We start from the raw sequence: 20,045 nt of genomic DNA, 5'->3' as shown, positions 1-20,045 counted from the left end.
TAGGTTTAGTGGGATTTCTTTAGTTGATTCTTATCTTTTTATTATGGTGGACATTACTAGATTATGATGAACACCATTTAAATTTACCATTAAACATTTAGCATTGCACTTTCCATACTGAATGTTGTGAATATAATAGCACGTTGCAGGTGGAGAAGTTTTGGAAAGAAAAAAAGATTTTATTATTTTTTTCTGGTAGATGTCCCTGAAATCAATAGGAGTTTGTAGTGGATCTGGCTCTGTATTTGATTGGATTGTCCCTTGTAGGTATCTTCCTGCTAGCACACTGACATTTTATATTTTGTTAAACTATAGATCATTTTACTTCTCTGTCTTTAAAAACTTCTGACCTAATAAAGCAGGTGGTAGCAGCTTATGGAGATCCTTGTCCAACAAGGGGCTCTCCTAGGGCAGGGACAATGGAGTGACGTTAAGAGTTTGCAGTACTGGTGACTATGTTGAAAGACATGCTGTACTTCTCCAGTAGAAGTTTAGGCACTGAATTTAGGACTTAAGGTAACACCTGTAGCCCGCATTATATATAAAAGCAGATTAAATAATGGATTTGATTTTAAAATATTTGAAACAATCTGGCAGATACGGTTAACAGTGTTTACAGATTAAGTTTACTATGTGGTTGTCTTTTGTTTGTGAATTATGTGGGGAAATGATGGATATCTGTGGAAGGTAGGACAAAAAAAAAACAAAAAAATGTATCAGGAAAAAAAATGTGTGATTAATGATTAATTCTTGGGGTTTGGACCACAATTGCACTTTTAATTAAATCAAGGTACTTTGATCTCTTTGACCTCTAAGATACTTTTGAAAATCTCAAATTCTTCTTTATCCTTGGTATTAAGAGGTGCCTTAACTGGACCTTTAGCAGTTCAATATTTATACTAATAGTTATCTATATCCATAAAAATAGCTGCAAAACTGAATTTGGGTCTCTTTCTGACTTTTTTTTTACCCCTGTTATTATAGCTATAATTAAAACAGCTCTTCCCAACATGGACAGAGAAGCCAAAGAAGAATACTTTGTGGTCATCCAAGCAAAGGACATGGGAGGACATATGGGTGGACTCTCTGGAACTACAACAGTGACAATTACACTCACTGATGTTAATGACAATCCTCCTAAATTTGCACAGAGTAAGTGCCATTATGTGTATGTGTTCTCCTGTATAAGAAAGTAAAACAGTGCTGCTTTTTTATCAAATTGTTTTTATATCATCATATTGTCTGGATTTGTAATGTAATTTAAAAATATGTAGCTGCTACTAGAGAAAGATGAATAGTCCTGTCTGATGAAGAGCTTAGGAAAGAGGGAATTACGCCCACAACAGTGTACACAGCTCTCTGTCTTCCTTGTTACCCACCTTACCTCCACACAAAAGGGCTTGGGGACATTTTTTCATATACTTATTTGCTTTCAGTGCAGTTGTTTCTAAGTGCTAGTTTTAGTTGTTGTTACATGCGCTTCCATCTCAGGCAGACAAGTGACAGCACCAGTAGAAGACATATATAACTGATAAAAAAAAATAAAGGTTTGACTAATTAGGTAATAGTGAAGAAACCAAAGAAAATAAGTCTGAGTCTAGATAATTGTTGATCTTTAATTCAAAATCCATATTTACTACTGTGGTTCCAATGGATGTCTTGCTGGGCTAGGTTAAAATGATTCGGCATCCTGCTGAGATTCTCTACAAGCTTTGTTGTCTATTTCAAAGATGAAGACAAAAAGAAAAAAGAAGAGGGGAGAGCATGATGACTGGATCAATTTTATTTAGAACAGACACAATCTAATGCACTATTAGAAACTTATCTTTTTATTCAGCTTGTTCTGAAAAAAATAAAGTCGTAAATTATGAAGAGTCTATTTTGAGATTGAAGAATGTTCACATCTAGACTTCGTATAATTTTTACTTTATCAGAAGCATGTTTTTCTAACAAGGTATGTATGCACCCGATGTGTAAAATTAATTTTTTTCCACATGTAGAATCAAAGAACAGTTTGGGTTGGATGGGACCTTCAAAGGTCATCTAGTCCAACCCCTCCTGCAAGGAGCAGGGACATCTCCAACCAGATCAGGTTGCTCAGAGCCTTGTCCAAGCTGGCCTTAAGTGTTTCCAGGGATGGGGCATCCACTACCTGTGTGGATGTGCCAGGAACATGTGCCAGTGTTCCACCACTCTCAGTGTAAAATTTTTTTTCCTGATGTCTAATCTGAATCTGCTTCCTTCTATTTTAAAACCATTACCCCTATCTGTCACAACAGGCCTTGCTGAAGTCCACTTTTGCCCTGTTCTGAAGACACAAAGAGTGAAATGGGTTTGTCCTAGTACACAGTATATGATAGATACTCTCCTACAGTCTAGAATATACACATACAGATAGAGCAAATAAATATAAAATAATTAAGCAGAAGTAAAAGCTTATTTCAAAATATATATTTTATTACCTCATTTTAGTGGTTTTTAACAGATGATCACTCTGGACACAATAAAAGGTTTGCTCTCATTATATAATAAGAAATGCATGCATTTTTTACTTCATATCATGTTGCATTGCTTGCACCCAACAGATGATGACAATTTTCCTAATAATATAAACATCTATATATGAGACTCCTGGCTGAACCATATCACCAGAATGCAGAGGGACATTTCTTTTATACCAGCAACGTAGTGTAGCTCTAATTCAGTGACTACAGGTCTACTTTTGCCGGCTTGCCTGGCTTTTGTACTTGTATTAGCACTTTCTGTCTCAAAAAGCCTTTTCCTGCCAGTAGTTTGGATACAATGACACAGTAACTGGGTAGCATGAGGAAGACTGGATCACAGATCCCTGAAATATATTTTCTGTGTGGAAAATGTAGGTTAGTTTTCCTTGAACAAAGAGTAAGTTGCTGTATTTGAAGCTGTGATAGCTCATGCATTCCAGTGCAGAAATCCAGCCACCATCTAGGACTAACCACCCTCTTATAGCACTGACCTTTATGCAACTTCATTACGAAAAAACTATGTACTGTAACTTTGTATTATGTATATGTTGCCTTTAATGAGGATGAGCCATAGTAAATATTGTAACTGGATGTTATTACAAATTCTGCCTTTTAAAGCTAAGTATTCATAGCATGCTGCTTGGCGTTAGGGATTAGTCATGACTTTTGCAAGAGCTGATCAAGTCTTCAAGATTTTTTTTTTTTTTTTTTTTACACCATTGAAGCACAATTTGCATTTGCCTGGAAAGGAAAATAACAGAGGATCAAACTTAGAATAGAGCCTAACCAGAATGAAATAGAAATTCATAAGATGTAATACATGCTGCTTTCACAATAAATTGTGATGAACTCAGAAAGCCGTGTGTTTTATCAGTTTATTGTTTCCAGGCAGGACAGAAATGTATATTTATGGTTAGATTTCAAAGAGTGTTAGCCTCTTGGGTTTTAGAAATGAAAAAGCTGAACTGTCACTACTTCTATGATCTCTTTGAAATAATTTTAGAGGCATTTTATAAGTCACAAAAGTTTTTAACCTGGCAGTTTACCATAGGATTGTACTGAGAACTGTGCACTGCTGTGAAAAATAAGGGTTTTCAAAGATACATAATGTGGATTTTTGGTCAGCTCTGCACTATGACATCTTGAGAGAACAATTCATAATCCTTGAGAGCAATTTGTGTAAAAGTGTCAGCTGCATAGTAATTTTTTTTTTTTTTTTTTTTTACAATATTTTGTAAACTATCTTAATAAGCCTGAGAGAAAAATACCAACCTAAAAACACGATCAACTGTGTCTGGAGATCCCAACCACAAAGTGTGGACAACAGTATAAATTATGAACACATAATTTAGTCTCCCAAGGCACTTGATTGCTTTGGCTGCTCATTGTTTCTGAGTCATTATTAATATTCTTGAGGAATTTTGATGATCTCCAAATTATCTCTAATAATTTAGCCTAGAAACATTAAAGAAAAAAATACCATTTCGCTTTGGAACAGTCTGCGTGTATAGCTGACATATGTATTTCTGAATTCCTCACAGTTTCCTTCCTCCTTTCAACTGTTGCCACTGCAATCAGCCTTCAACTAGTTAAAGCAACAACCCTGGAACATCCTGATTTTAGAAAACTGCTAGCTGCACATAATATTAAAAATTGCACGTTGTCTTAAAACAACTGATGAACAGAAAAGAACAAGTCCAGAACTCATTGTCAAAAACTATTTCAATGGTCTCATCTGCTAATTTTTAATTCCTTTTGACTGTTTTAGCTACTAAGTAGCACTGCAGTTGAGTAGGTCACATATTAACCGTAGCTTCGACACGTGTAAATTACGAAGAGGTAAAAAAAAATAGGCACTCCATAAAGAATTTTTGATATCAAGCATGTGTCTTCTCTTTTTCAAAATACTATTAAGAACTGGGAGATAGAATAGTAAAATGTATATTTTTTTTCTCTTAATAAAATGCTTACCTAAAATAATATGTTACAGGTTCTAAATGATTTTTTGACAATTCTTAGGTCAGAAAGTTTGAAGCAGGTGTTATGAAAAAAATAAAAATACTGGCAATTTAAATAGAACTTTCTAGTGGATTTTAGTCTAACTCTACAACCAAATAGTAAATACAGTAATGATCAATTATGGAAAGTTACTGTTTCCTTTAAAGTATAAATTTTGGGACTGTTTCTTAGTTTTTTACCACAAATGGGAGGTGGAAGAGGTTAAAAAAACCAAAACCAAAACGAAGTAAAAGGGTAAAAGAGTAGTCAAGATCTGAAATTGTATAAGGCATCTTTAAAGTATTTGACCAGTTTTGTACAGAGTGAAAGCCAAAGTTTCATTCTATAAATTCTATAAAAAATATAATTACATGTCTGTAAATAAAATGGTAAGTGCCACAGTGTCTGCAGTAGAGAACGTTGCGTACTTCCAGTGTTGAAAGTAGCTTAATATTTATGTTTGCCAACACTAAGCGTCCCTGTAAGGAAGAAGCAAGATACTAATGGAATTAAAAGAACATTCACGTACAGTAAAACTGAATATTCCTGTATAAGGAACACATTTTGCTGCTTTCCCTAAATATCTTGTGTAAATGTTGTTTGTCAGTTGCACATCTGGAGTTTGCTTTGGGGAAATATAAACAAATGAAGAGCACACAAGAGATACTGGAATCAGGTGTAATGTTTAGTCTTTTCCTCTTATTTGTAAGGTCTGTATCACTTCTCAGTAATGGAAGATGTTGCTCTTGGTGAAGCAATAGGAAGGGTGAAAGCAAATGACCTGGATATTGGAGAAAATGCTAAATCATCCTATGATATTATTGAAGGAGATGGAATGGATGTATTTGAAATTACTACAGATGCCCAAACTCAGGACGGCATTATTAGAGTGAGAAAGGTAAATGATATCTCTGTTTTAAATAAGTGGTCTTTGTACATACAACTTCCCAACCAGACTCTATTCTGTGAGAAGATGCTGGATTTCCAAGGATTTTTTTTACCTATGCATGATGTATCAAGCCAGTGAAGTGATAAAAAAGGGATGTATTAGCCATGTCCCTCAAAATTGCCATTTAGGTGACAACTGGAGACACATCCATGGTGCTGAGCATGTGTTAATTTTATCTGGGCTTCCATGTGGTCAAATTGCACACATTTTGCTTCCTTGGTTCCAAAGAAGAAGCATAGGTTAGAATTTGCTTTGGTTTTGGTGTAAACTTCCATAAAATCTTGGCTGAGTATTCATCAAGTCACTTTTCTCTATTATTTGATTTGCTGATCAAATACTGTTCAGAGAAAAAAAAATAGCATAGTATATTATTTAAATTACCTGATGTGTGAGAGGTTTGATCTTCCACCTTTTCTCATGTTGAACTCTCTTTTCTCAATGAATAGTGATTTCAGTGAACCTTATCAAAGACATCAGTACTGGTTCACATGAGAAGTGCCAAATTTGGGTCCTATGGAAGGCTACAACTCTGTTACCTTTTCTGTGTTTGTACTGTCTTGATGTAGGCAAGATGTGGAATTTGCACGTATATAACAGAAGGACCACCCAATTATATACAGAAATATGGGGAGAGACAGCATATCTAGAACAAAACTTGGCTAGTAAAGCCAACATTAGTTGCAGACTTAATTTTGATCATTTTGTGGGGAAGGAGAAGAGAGCTGATTCTCGTGCTTCATCCCAAAAAAGGACATGAATATAACTTATAACACTGGCATAGAGGCTTTTAAACATGTAGCACAGAGCACTCTAAATGAGTCTTTTTTTTTTTTTTTTTTTTTTTAAAAAAAAAAAGACCACACCAAAAAACCAAAGTATGACATTCCAGGGAAGAAAGATTAATCCAATAATCATAATTGCAAGCAATTAATATTCAATTTGTAACTGTAATTAAAGAGGTCAGGCAGACTACTTGTCTAAATTTTATATTTTCTGTTACTCTGTGAGTAGGTAAGCACTGTAGATGCATAATGAAATAATGTATATTTATCTAAATTTGGATCTGTTTTCCTAAAGAGAAAATTATGATATACATCCCTGATCTTCCTCACTGTTATTTGTTGTATGCTGTGGCCTCTTTTGTAAACTAAGGCAATTAGCCTTTTGCCCCAGTTCCCTTGGCTTTATTTCATAACCGAGTCTCTAACATAATGTTGTTTCGTATATTCATTTTGACAGCAATAATGATTTTGGTTCTACTACAGTAGAAGTTATATGGAGGGTACTGTTCAGCAACAGATTTTCTCCAGCATAAATTCATAGGCTTTAGACAATGCAGAGTAAATTTTCAATGCGATATTCTGATTAAGCATGACTAAATGTATTGGGGTGCTGTCATTCCTGTAAAGCGTGTGAAAAGCAATTGAAAAAATTATATAGGAGCCATGATTGGCAAATTGTGTATATGCTGATTTATAAATCACCATTCATAATTACAAAAGCTTACTAATTTAAGAGCTGCTAAAGAAGTAAGGTTTTCTCATATTTACTAGAATTTGTGAGAAAGAGCAAATCTCATTACAGCTTGATTCATACCTGAAAAAAATCAACAAGATTTGAATGTATACATATTGCAGATTTTGACAGACTTCCTGAAGGTCCCTGTTTGTGCTCTTGCTGGTATTTGCATTGCAGATTCAGAGTTTCTATGTCCTTTTCTTTTTATCCCTGGGACATTGTAATGCAAATCTTAATATCTTTCCAATGCTTGGCAATTTGCATCTTTGAAATTTGAATCATTGTGAGACACAAGAGAATTGTGTAGTGAATATACTGATGTGCTTCAAGACACAAGCTTGAATCTCCTTAATGAAAAGTTCTAATATTCGAAAGTGTCTCAGATTTTGTTTTTTATTTTGTATTTCATTCATTTAAATCCCCTGTCTTTTCATTTTTAGTGTTTTAATATGGAATTGTAAAATAGTAAAAAACAATGGTCACATGGCAGGTATATTGAATAAAGTAATTGGTTTCATGTTCCTCTCTCTGAAAAAAAAAAAAGATACAGAAATAGGAACTGCTACTGTTTAAAGAAATTCCTGAGATATGTCTACCTCATTTATCACCGTAAACAGAAATGCAGAATTACCTGAAGTGCAATAATATTGCAGTATTTTCTTATATGATTAGCTTTCCATTTTTCCATGTAATGTCTCTCATGTCCAAGAAATAATAATTGCTAGTTCTTTGCATTTCTCACACTGTTCTGAAAGTAATAAATATTTTATTCTTTATGGAGCCAATATATTTTTTTTCTTATCTCCAGCTAACAAAGCACTGATTAAGTGCATGATTAGTATGCAAGTCATGTCATCACCAACAAATTTGTAGTATTTATCTGATATGTAATTGTAATTATATAATTCATGGGAGAGAATATTTTTGTAAATTTCTTGTGAAAAGCAAGAAAACAATAGAGTCTTATTTTCTCTGAGGCTGGTTAATAACCAGATATCAATATATGCCTAGAAAATGTGAAGGTTAGATTTCTGAGAGTGGGAAGTGATTGCATTAAAACTCACTGAATGTGCTTAAATGCTCATAACTTTCATCCATTAGCATTATATTCATTTGTTCTTTCTCTGTGGCCATTAGTAAAATACATTTATCTTTGTCATTCTTAACAGCCACTGGACTTTGAGACCAAAAAATCCTATACTCTGAAGGTAGAAGCAGCCAACATTCATATTGATCCTCGCTTCATCAGTGGAGGACCATTCAAGGATACAGCAACAGTAAAAATTGTAGTAGAGGATGCTGATGAGCCACCAGTCTTTTCATCACCTACTTATCTACTGGAAGTGCATGAAAATGCAGCTATTAACTCTGTGATTGGTCAGGTGACTGCTCATGACCCTGATGTGTCTTCCAGTCCTATAAGGTAGTGCTGCTTTTAAGTTCTCTTTGAAAAATCTGCTGGCGGAATACCAAGTATACCCATAGATCGTATGACACTGTTTTCATGCCATTTTATTTCTGTGAAAATACTTGTATAGGATTTGTTTTATGATATTAGATTTATCAGTTCATATCACTTCCAAAATCACAAAAATACTCCTTGCTGCATGAGTACTCTTATGAACACTAGGAATGCAGTGAAAATAAAAAATAGGGTGTTTGAGGTCTGATGGAATTGAATCATCAGTGTGTATCTCTGCAGTTATTTTAAATAATCTGCTAGTGCCTGCATTAACAATACTGAGTTTGTTGTATGTAGTTGTAAAATTTTCAAAACATATTTTGTATTCCTTTGCCTAAACCCATTCCTAGTTTAAAGATAGAAAGTCAGAGATGATTATGCACATTTAACTTTTGCATCTTTGATTTACAGTATTTTCCCTTTTTGATCTAACTTGAAGAAAGTCTGTTATTACAGTTTCATCACATCAGTGTTTTCTATCTCATTTTGATGAGCACATGTCTTCTCCTCCCCCTTCGCAATGGTTAGTATGGTATGATGTGAGTGTTCCCAAAACACATGTTGCTATGTATAGTACTGCCCACTAAAAGCATTATGAAAACAAAAACAAAATGTCAAATTTATAGTAAAGGTATATTTGGAGAGATTCTATGTAATAATAATCATCACTGTACACTACTGCCTTAGGGAATTTAAGCTATACAAGTGGTCTTCAGCATTGTGGGGATGATGCTAATTGTTGTAATCTGTCACTTAAGACCATTTTCTTATCATAGTTATTTACATCAGGTTTGCTGCAGAGGCAAACTTTAAACCTCTGTTTAGGGGACCTACATGTTGCATGTCATATTTTTCATATCTTCAGAATTAGAAATTCAGAATTTCCAACATGTTTGGATATATCAGAACTTGTGTATGAAGATGTTGGAGAGTACATTGGAATCTCTTATTTCTAAATCACTCTTTCAAAACCAGCTAAACGTAGCATTAGCTATCACAGATTTCTATACAAAGTAGTTGATTAATGTATTTTCTACTGCAGCACACAACTCAGTGTTAATAGGCACTGAATTTACTTTCTTATCAGAGAAGCTCTCAGGGTGATCAACGATGGTATTCCCATCATAGAAATAGTATTCTCATCATAGAAACAGGAAATAAAGGAGGGTAGTTACCCAGGTTAAAAAAAATGTCACATAAACAGAAAAAAAAAAAGTGATACGGAATGCACAGAGTTTGATCTATCACAATTTAAACAGTGGCTCCACCCCTAATTTTATTACTGCTCTCCACTGGTATCTGTGAAAAAGGGCTTGCAGTGTACAGTACAAAGACAGGGTCTTCTGAGAGGTGTGTGAAATAGCTGTGGTGGCAGCAAGTTGGCCTTCTTCCCTGTATTCCAGCTCAATAGCAATTTCTCTTTCAATTTAACCTTAGTTCCTTCCCTCTACCCTATTTTAGGGGACAACAACCAATTGCATTTCAAGGAAATTACATTTTTCAATAAGTGTCTGTTCTATCAATATTGTGATTAGATGGAGCTTTTGTGTACATTTGTTATAAAAACCCTAGCAACACAAATGAAAATATGAATCCCCTTCTGTACTACCAATACCACATCTGCTGCGCATTGGTCTTACACACAAAGGCTCGGTAAAATCAGAGTATTGCAGTACCACAAATTGAGTAAAGCTTAGATATTTCTGAATGTGGAAACAGTCTGATAATTGAGTCATGAGACAAAACATTAAAGAATTTAGCATAATTATTATAGAAAACAACCTGGAAATAAACTTCTCCCATGGTTTGTTTTTTTTTTTCCCTATCCAATACAACAGTACTTGGTTTTTTTTTTTTTTATGCTAGTTTAGAAGAGATTAAACATATTCTCTGATGTTTCCATCACTTGATCTAAAAGACGTAGAGCCTATCATAGAACTACAAGCAGGTGTATAGATGGGTTACCAGTCTAGTTCTGGATGTGCCCACCTTGTGGAAATACTTGGAGAGGGTTATTTAGCAATGTTTTGTGTCAAATGCAGAGTTTTAGCACTGGTTATTAGTCTGAAATCTCTACATCAGCCAAAGAAATTTAGGCACCTTTAGATGGATGGGACCAAGGGATGCCTACGTTCTATGGGACTTCCCTGTCCCTTGCTGTTTGAGCCCTAAGTGTGGATAAGCACAGGCATCTTTGAATGGCTAAGTGATAATGTGACATTCAGCTGAATTATTCTTTCCTTATCTGTTTCTCCAGTGAATATGAACTATCTTTTCATGTCAATTGTTACGTTAGCCTAACTGTATTATATCTTTCATAACGTGGTATTTTTAAAATAAGCCGCAAAATTTATCTTTTCCCTTTATTTGCTGTTCTGCTGTGCATGCTCCTTAAGGGCCTGGCTCACTTTTAAGCTGGATGGTGAAAAGGATTTACAAATTTGGTTAATAATTGTAAATGTGGCCAGTAGTTTGTCTTATTCTAGCCTAATCATTTCAGAAGCATGCATCAGTGGCTCACATCTTACCACGTCCAGTCCGCATGCGCCTCTCTGGGAAAGGGACTCAGTGAATTCAGCTAAGCTAGCTGCAAAGTTTTGCTGGAGTTTGTTTCGTGGGGGTGGTACATTCTGGCTTATAGTATAATTAGGCTTGAGAGATCCTTATCTATTAGCATACGAATCTATTGATTCCAGTAGTACTTTTTTCATGTTTCTGTTGTTATTTTATAACCATAATCTATCTGCAGTGAATTATCTTGGATAAAGCATGATCCAAGTGCATAGAAAAAAGCATGAGTAATAATCTTTCTTCCTATACTGTATCTGCCCTCCTATAAATTACTGCCCTTCAGTGTCTTTCTCTGTGGAGAGATAAGCTTCACTGTGGCAGGTTTTCCCCATTTATATTGACAGAGATTTCATCTTTGGCAGCAGTTAATCATTTTCCTAATTCACAGCAGGCCTTAAAAACCTAGATACAATATTTTCTGCCCCCCCAATGGTACAGCTGTTTATCTGTCACTAAGCAGTGTGTCCGATCTGCCTGGCATTAATAAACAATGGTGATTTACCACTGGTGAGGTATCAGTACTGTGATTCACATCTCAGCAGGTGCAGCAAAAAAAAAAGATTTCTGCTCTTATTTACATTAGTGCAAATAAAGAATAGTTCAAACTAAGTCTTAACAGCAATAGCAATAGTGCAGGAGCAGGACTGAGAATCATTTTAAGTCGTCTGTTAAACCACTATGGGGTTGTTTCTCTAATTGCCATAGCAGACCCGTAAACTAACTAAAACTTCCCAATAACCTGTGCTGGGTTTATGGCAATTTCAAAAGGTATTATTTCCCAAGATATTCTTTTCTCATTTTTAGAGAAATGTATGTTTTATGTAGAGCTTGTGGATGTGACTATCCATTCCCATTAAAAAGAGTTACAATATCATTATCATGAAAAGGAAACTGCAAATGTACTATTAGTTTCTCAGGTTTATGACACTCCAGATTTTATTATTTAGTTTTGTACCGAATATTTATCGAATTAAAATCAGGAGGGGATTTTACCTCTTTGTAGCATGTGACTTGTGTTAAAAATGTTTCATTTTGAGTGCTGGTTTTGCATTGTGAATAAATACTGTTGGGATGAGATGAAATGCAATTCAATAAACTCACAGATGTTACACACCCGATTTTATAACTTCAAAAAATGTACTGCAGAAAGACTGTGAATGGAAGTTTAAAAAGGATTGATCCTTAGAGAAAACCTGTGTCTTATCTCCATGGAGTTTATGTCAAGCCCAGGTCAACTAAACATTAAAGCATGTAAGCATTTCATATTTTATTTTGTTTGTGAACTGTAAAAATTTCAGAAATGTTTGATATCAGAGGAGTTCTTTTTGCCAATGCATAAACGTAAAAGATAGTTTTAAGTGATGACATCTTAAAAGAATTTATCTTGATTGCTGTCTTTCTTGTATTTTCTTGAGTGAAATCTTAAACCTGTGGAAGTCTGTAAGGTATTTTTTACTGACTTCACTAGTTCCTGAATTTTACTTCTAATACTTTAATTTGAACTAGAGAGACATCAAAATAAGGTTAAGATACATTTTCAAAAATGATTGCCTGACGTTAGGCACCTACAGCTTTATTCTTCCATGCAAGTGACCTGATTTTTGGAAGTGCTGAGGATAGTACAATTCCCATTAAACTATTGAGGACTGAGTATATGGAGCTCACTAGAAAATCAGTTTACTTAAATGTCCAAATATAGATGTGTGTGCCTAGCTTTAGGCACATATATTTGGAATTTTACTTGGTATTTTTTTCTGGTACTCTTCTTAACCAAACTACTCATTTTTATATAAATAAAACTAGTTCTTCTCAGAGTTTAGAACAACAAAAAAAAAAACCTTAAATGTCTAACAAAGCCCATTTCCTAGTTAAACAGGGGTTTTCACTCTTAAGTCCGTGAGTTGCTAAGCATCTTACCAGTGTGATCATGCTAGTCTTGATCTTTAGTGATACAGTCTTTAAGCGTTTAGACTTGATAAATTTTCATCATTTAGAACTAATTTTTTGAAAGTCAGTTTTATCTTATTGAATGCATTGCACAAACAATCTAATTGCAATGTATCTTTCATTCTAAATTTGAAAATATCTGACACTGAAATAAAAAATTATGTACACCATAATTCTAAGCTTTGAAATCAGATCCTAATGCTATGATGTCTATCAAAATCGATTGTGTTATGCTGGAATGAGTTTGAGTTCATCAGAATATGTTTATTGTAGCACATAAAGGAACTTCTGAATCATAACTTTTTCTTTTTTTGGAAATTGCTTATGACAAAGCATAAACCAGAGTGGAACAACTGATTTTCAGATAACTGTGCCATTGTCACTGTAGCAAAATATGTTCTTGTTCTTTTATCAGTGAATTTAACAGAGTATTTGCAAAAAAGTAGAAATGTAATGAGAAACTGACAGTCTGAGTCGCTTTTCTGACCACTATATAATGTAATCCGGTCTGATACTGTATCCTAACTCACCCTATTATGCCTGGATATAATGCAGAACAGATGTAAAAATTGTCAGTGCATGCTGTTAGGTTCTGTAATACATAGACACAAAGGCTTAAAAGGCTTTTATATAAATCCACAATTAGGATTCAGTAAAACCCCTTGAAGTCAATTTTTGTTGAACCATATCAATAGTTTATGACTCAACTCTCTCATTTCGTACCTTTCCTGTCAAAAAATTGGAAGGCTTAATTTTGTGATTTAGTTTCTTTTTGCGAATACATTAATAAAATAACTGTGTAAAAATGGACAAACATAAAAGCCTTCCTGGATATTTTTCTTGAGCTTTAAATCATTATCCTGCTTAATGCATCGTTGGAGCAATCTCCTGCAACTCTTTCTTGTTGTCAAGCTGGCTCTGTTTAGGCTGCGTAATTTACTGGGCCATTCACATCTGCAAACTCTGACTGCCTGTCAGATGAAACCTTTTTTATTAAAAATCAGTGATGTCAATCCATAAAACAATCAGTCCCTTGGTGTTTGAAGTGTTTTATAGGAAAATGGTGATTCATTAACTGCATTCTGCCCATGGAGCTGCTTGAGCCATAACCAAATAATATGCTTAGTGAATAGTTCAGGCTTTGTTAGTCTGAAATTTATTGGTAAAATAATATTATTCAGCCCTTTTAAAAAATAACCATGAAGCCCACCATTTTTATGTGCTTAATACATTACTGTCAAAATTATCATCAGTTACTGTGAAATACCATAGAAACTGTCCAATAAATATGATGAATTGTGTAATTAACTCTTGATCAGCACCGTTTTTCAAAGATGTTACCCAGTGAACCTGAGGGCATTTTATGACCTTCATGCTGGGTATACAGCTAATTACTCCTTGGGCAATAATTATTAAGTTTTTTAGTCCCAGTTTGTCATTTTGTCTTATAAATTATTATGCTATTGAGCATCTCAAACCATTTGGCTATAAGACTGCAGCTCTCAGAGGGCTCCCTAAATTGTCTGGTGATGGTATGGATTACACCAGCTTCATTAAGTAGATTACAGGGATATCTGTTTTGTAGGTTTTCCATTGATCGGCACACTGACCTTGAGAGACAGTTCAACATTAACGCAGAAGATGGGAAATTAACTTTGGCAACACCGCTGGACAGAGAAACAAATATGTGGCACAACATAACTATTGTAGCTACTGAAACTAGTAAGTATTTGTGTATACTGACTTTTAGTTCTGTTGGGTTTATAATTAATTTCAACGGCATATGCAGTGGAAACTCTATATAATTCAGTAAAAAGTAACACATTGGATTTTTACATTACGGACTTTTTTAAAGAAAACTTGATTTTTACTCAAGTTCCCTTTCTTTTAGTTTTCAAAACTGCATTTTGTTCAGTTAATACAGTAGTATAGATTTTAAAGAGATACATGAGTACATTTGTACAGACTACATAAGGTAAATGTTAAACAGAAAAAATAAAGCTTTGCTATTGTAGAAATGAACTGTAGACTCAACCCAGAAGTTCTTAACACTGGGTGATACGATGTTTCAGTACCGTAAATGATTAAGCACATGGATAATGTTGCATGAAAATAGTCCAATGTGATATATGAGAATAAATTTACTCATATACAGCTATAGAGAAAAGCATGGATTGTTCAGATCCACAAAACTATTGTGACTGATGTGTACACCTAAGTCACTGGGAGCCAAGAGTGTCAACCTGTCTGGGAATAGGGGTCCTAGATTTTAACCAAGAAGAATTCTTGATTAATTTGGAATTGTAAGCACTGCTGACAGGATTGCATATGGCTATAATTTATTATTAATATTTGCACTGTATTTTAGACTGTACATTTGACATAAACATATCGCAGCGAAAGAACAGATTCAGAGTGTATGTCTGTCATCCCATGTTGTTACCTTAACTGAAACACGAACTCTGGAAGTGTTTCTGCTGGCGTATCTGTTCTGCAATCGACGTAGATGCATAATTCCCATACACACGGACATACTTGACACATTGTTGTGAGAATATTTGTCTTCTGATCCTGATGATCAGTGCTGCTAATTCTTGCATGGAGAATGTAGGGTGATGTTAATGCTTGCTTTTCCCCCAGAGTATCTTTTTTTAAAGGAAGTGGTATTATGGTACAGAACTTGTAATGCTCAGTTGCATGATGCTGTAGCTATGAACATAGTGAATGGGAGGATAAAATATGCCTATTTGGCCCACTTTTGTTATCCAGTATTTTTCTGTGGTACTTGTTTTCAAAAACAAGCACGTTAGGAATCTGTGGCAGGTAACTGAAATGGCATACAGAAATAAGAAGGGTAGGTCTGAATATAAACTCAGCTCTCAACGTACGACCCCTGTAAACTCTGTTCCTGTGACCTACCCCAATACTTTGCATACTTCTCTGCCCATAGTGCAGTAGTGCCAACAGTGCTCTCTGCTCAATCTTGCAAGCAAACACTGCTTTGATAAATTAGCAAGAATACTTCCTGCTTGCAGGAAAGCCAAGCCCCCACAGGGAATCAAACTGCGTAAGGAAAGTAAGCAAGCTCTGCTTTCATAGGGCATATTTTGTCCAGGTTAATATGAAAGCAGTTAATAGTTCTGATGTTTTTAAAGGAGAAAGGTATAAAATTTCCATGCCAATTTTCTCAAGACGTGAGGAATGTCAGATCATGAGGTTTACAAATGACATGGAAAGCAAAATTATTAAGTTTTGACCCACAGTTTTCAGACTTACTATTCAGTTGGAATAGTAAGATGTAAAGTGATTTTCTATTCTGTTTTCTGCAAAAAGTCAAAAAAGAAGAAAACAAAAAGTATATTTTTTCAGTAAACTTTTACAATTCATTTTTTGACCTCCCCTAAATGTTAGTGTCAGACCAAAGTTAACAGAAGTGCACTTTACTAGCCACATCAGGATCAAGTCTGCCTGTGGCATCCTCTGATTTTTGAAGCATAATTATACTCAAGAATTTTGTAAGAAATCAGTCTTATCATTAGACTTCGTGGGAGCCTCAGCATCTATCACTATTGTAAAATTGCGTTTTATCTGACTGGCTATGAAAACAGTAATGCCAATCCTCTTCTAAGCATTTGTGTTCCTGCTGATGGCTTATTTTTGCATTCCTAATGTAATTATTTGACATTTACATAAAACAAGAGCTTCATTTCATAGACTACTATCTTTGCTTATTTAATAGAAATTATTTTTACAGTCTTCATGGAGAAACTAAATCTATTCATGGAACTGTCAAGCAGGGTAAAATGGGCATTTTTAGATTTTTTTTCCAACACAGTAATAAGCAGAAGCTCTATTATAAAATAACAGAAATCTGTTGGAGGTAAACACAAGCAGCAAATGAAAATATAAAGTGTGTCATTACAATACTTTCACTGACTGTAATATTAATGGACTGCTGATCTCTCCCATAAAAGTAAATATGTCAGCATCATTTCTACAGGAGCATTTTCTCTTCCTAGCTTTCCAGGTTCAGCTCAAGGCTCACCTCTGTTGCTGTGGGGCAATGATCAGAACATTTCGTTGCCATTACACTTGCTTACTAATTATAAGCCACGATGCTATTTTTTTCTTCTTGATTCCCGGCATGGTAGACCCTAAATATACCCTGATTTATCAACATCTTCATAGATAAACACCAAGTTTCACCAAAACACAAATCACTGTTTCAGAACATCATGCTGGTAAGTTACCTGCAGCTAAATTTGTGCTTTAAGCACAGGTACTTTACTTTACAGTTTTCTGCTGTCACCATGAAAAAGTTATTCTTTTGTATCATTCATCAGCCACTGTCTCAAGTGAGAATTGTCCAAGACAAGATTGGTCTGGCTGAACTGAGCGTAACTACGTCTGCATTTTCACCTGGCTTGAGGATGGAGATTTTTAGGCTCAGAGTGGCTGATCTCTTTGAAAGCGATCAGATTTAGAGTGTGTGTGAATAATTTTAAACATGCTACTTCTTTTTAATCTGAGTGCTCCAAAATGTGAACTTAACCCTTTCATGCCTAGCAAAACTGGGAGTAGAAACAGAAAAGCAAGAGCCAGTGGGGACCGTGACTCTTTTCTGCAAGGACTTAACAGGAAAAGACCAGTTTAGGGTCTTTTTTTTTAGAAGACAGACATTTTAATTTCCTATTCATAGGCAAGTGTCTGACTAGTTCTAATTCAGAACAAACTCATGCTATTGGTGACAAATAATATTACCATGATATTTGGAGACCTGGGCAAAGTGGGACATTTTGGAGGGTGGCATTTCCCTCTTTTCACTTTCCAGCAGACTCCTTCCAGCCCCTGTGAAGGAGTTTCTAGTTGTCTGCAGCCTTTCTTCTTGGGTGGTTAAACTAGCCAGACAGACTAAGGAAAAGTTGCCTTGAGTGGCTCTCCCTCAGACAATTGCCCAAACTTCTGTGTTGCCTTCATGTTCTGGTTTTCAAAATATGTAGACAAGTCGCATATAGTTTTATGCCTCCTGTTTAAATCATGGTAACTACATTGCATACTGGTTGCATGTCCCCTAGAGATAATTCTTCAAATATCTCATCTATCTGAACGTTTTTTGGGTTACTGAAGATGAAACAATGCAAAGAGCTATCAGTGAAGAAGACTAAACTGAAAATTATTAACATGCTACAGGTGATATTTAGATTTTAGTATTTCAGATTTAGTTATACATTTTCCATGAATTTAATGAAAAAACAATAGATAAATTCCTTCTGCAGCTTTGATCCTCTTAACTACTACCCTTAAAGCTGTCTACGTTAAAAAGTTCCATTTCTTTTGCACGTTTTTTTCTATTGTATGATTTCTTATACTTATTTCTTATATTGTAAAATTAATTTTTTGCTTCTTTGTTGTTCAACTTTTTTCCTCTCTGGTCATGTAGTGACCCCTCTATGTTGATGAATTCTGTCAGGTGTATTTTTAAGAGAAGATAATATTACAATGGGCTTTGACCTCTTTGAAAGATCACTCTGAAATACAGACTTAGGATTCGCAGAAGGAATATGTGTATTAATACTCATGGGAAGAGGGGATACTGAAAGTTGTTGCACCTATTAATTGATCCTTAAATTTTCTTTCTGCTCTGACATACATCCAAGTTTGCTCTGCTGAGTGAGTCAAGAGCAGGAACATCTAGATGGCTACAGGCTAGAGGAAGTAGACTCACTGACGAAATGACCTTTCCCTGAGAAATGTACCTTTTGGTCTGTGGATGGAAAGGTGAACTTTGTTTTCTGTCACTGACTCTGGACTCCAAATACTGGGCTAATGAGATTTCTCATTGTTTTGTTGTGTAGTTGAGGCTTATGTGAGCTTAAAATTGTATGCCAAGGTTGGGAGGTTTATTTTAGCCAGATGCTTGAGAGAACAGGGATGGATATAGCCTTGCTTTGTCAATCAGAGTTGATTATGCTGCTGGTGTGTTTGGGCTCTCTGGAGCTGTGCCTTGAACAGGAAAGGAATCTGGGGGCATCTGCACATATTCTCTGAGAACCTGAATTGCAGTGCAGTAAGAATGAACGGTTAACTTACAGACGTTTCTTTTCGTGCATCTTTTTTTTGTATGTACAAAGGTTCATCATGTCTTTGGTTCTTTGGTACTTTTTTGAAATGAAATTTTCTGCCATTCAGTAATATCTAGTAAAGTCAGGATCCTAATAGTCATACGTGATCCCATTCATCAGAATGCACAAATACATTTTTTAGTTTGTATAGATTACAATTATAGCTATAACTACTCTTCACATTGACATGCTTGTGTTGCTTGCATTAACTGTTTAGCAATTTTGCTGGGCGGTGAAGCAGAGCAGAGTTCAGGCTGGGCTAACCTCAGTATTCTCTCAGTTTCTTGTGCAGGTTTTGCAGGACTAACTGAGTTATGTGTTGTCAATGCTACTCAGCTACTAAAAGAAAATCAAATAGCCATGATTTATTTATTAGAACATCTTTGCTACGGTTTGCACATATTCTGAATGGAGTTCAGAATCACTGATCGTTCAAGCTATCAGATTGTCATAGATGTATAAGGCATATAATAATTAAACTCTGTCTTCTTTCTGCCTCCAGCTCCATGGATTTCCATTTCCATCTTCTAATGGCTGTAACAGCCACATTGCAGATATTTGCATAGCATCCTTACTGTGTGTCTCATTAATACTAAGGAAATGCCCTATACTTCAGTCATTATTGGTTAATTGATATAACAAAAGCAGTAATAAATTGAGTACTAGTGTAGTTTGAAACCAAAGCAAAGACATATCTCAGAGAAGCTCTTTTAACTTAGGCAAGAAAGTTGTGTAACATAATTTAACTGCACAACATTCCTCCAATTTAAATATGAATATCCTGATATTTGCATACTCATCCCTCCTAAACTGTAACTGAGATCTGCTTGAGAGTCAGGATTCTAGTGAATTCTTTGGGGGAAAAAAAAAGTATACTATAATGCATTCACTATTAGCAATGCTTATCTGGAATTCTCTTTTAAAAAGGTGAAGTAATCCTTTCCTCAGGAATTTGTGTGTTACATGGTAGAAAT

The 20,045-nt window shown here is 35.0% G+C and overlaps 1 protein-coding gene across 1 annotated transcript in view; it reads left to right on the top strand.

The window, feature by feature from the left end:
• Positions 1 to 20,045, top strand: part of CDH8 (cadherin 8) — a 136,785-nt gene that overhangs the window by 71,012 nt on the left and 45,728 nt on the right. The window contains exons 4-7 of the mRNA XM_086757750.1: positions 985 to 1,152; positions 5,213 to 5,400; positions 8,139 to 8,392; positions 14,535 to 14,671. Coding sequence (XP_086613876.1) covers positions 985 to 1,152; positions 5,213 to 5,400; positions 8,139 to 8,392; positions 14,535 to 14,671 — 747 coding nt within the window. The remainder of the gene's footprint in view (positions 1 to 984; positions 1,153 to 5,212; positions 5,401 to 8,138; positions 8,393 to 14,534; positions 14,672 to 20,045) is intronic.

The sequence above is a fragment of the Chlamydotis macqueenii genome, chromosome 13 (genome assembly GCF_036417535.1).
Source record: "Chlamydotis macqueenii isolate bChlMac1 chromosome 13, bChlMac1.mat, whole genome shotgun sequence".
In the NCBI taxonomy this organism is placed as follows: Eukaryota; Metazoa; Chordata; class Aves; order Otidiformes; family Otididae; genus Chlamydotis; species Chlamydotis macqueenii.
Note: the sequence above shows the minus strand (reverse complement) of the source record. Positions and strands in the feature narration are given on the sequence as shown.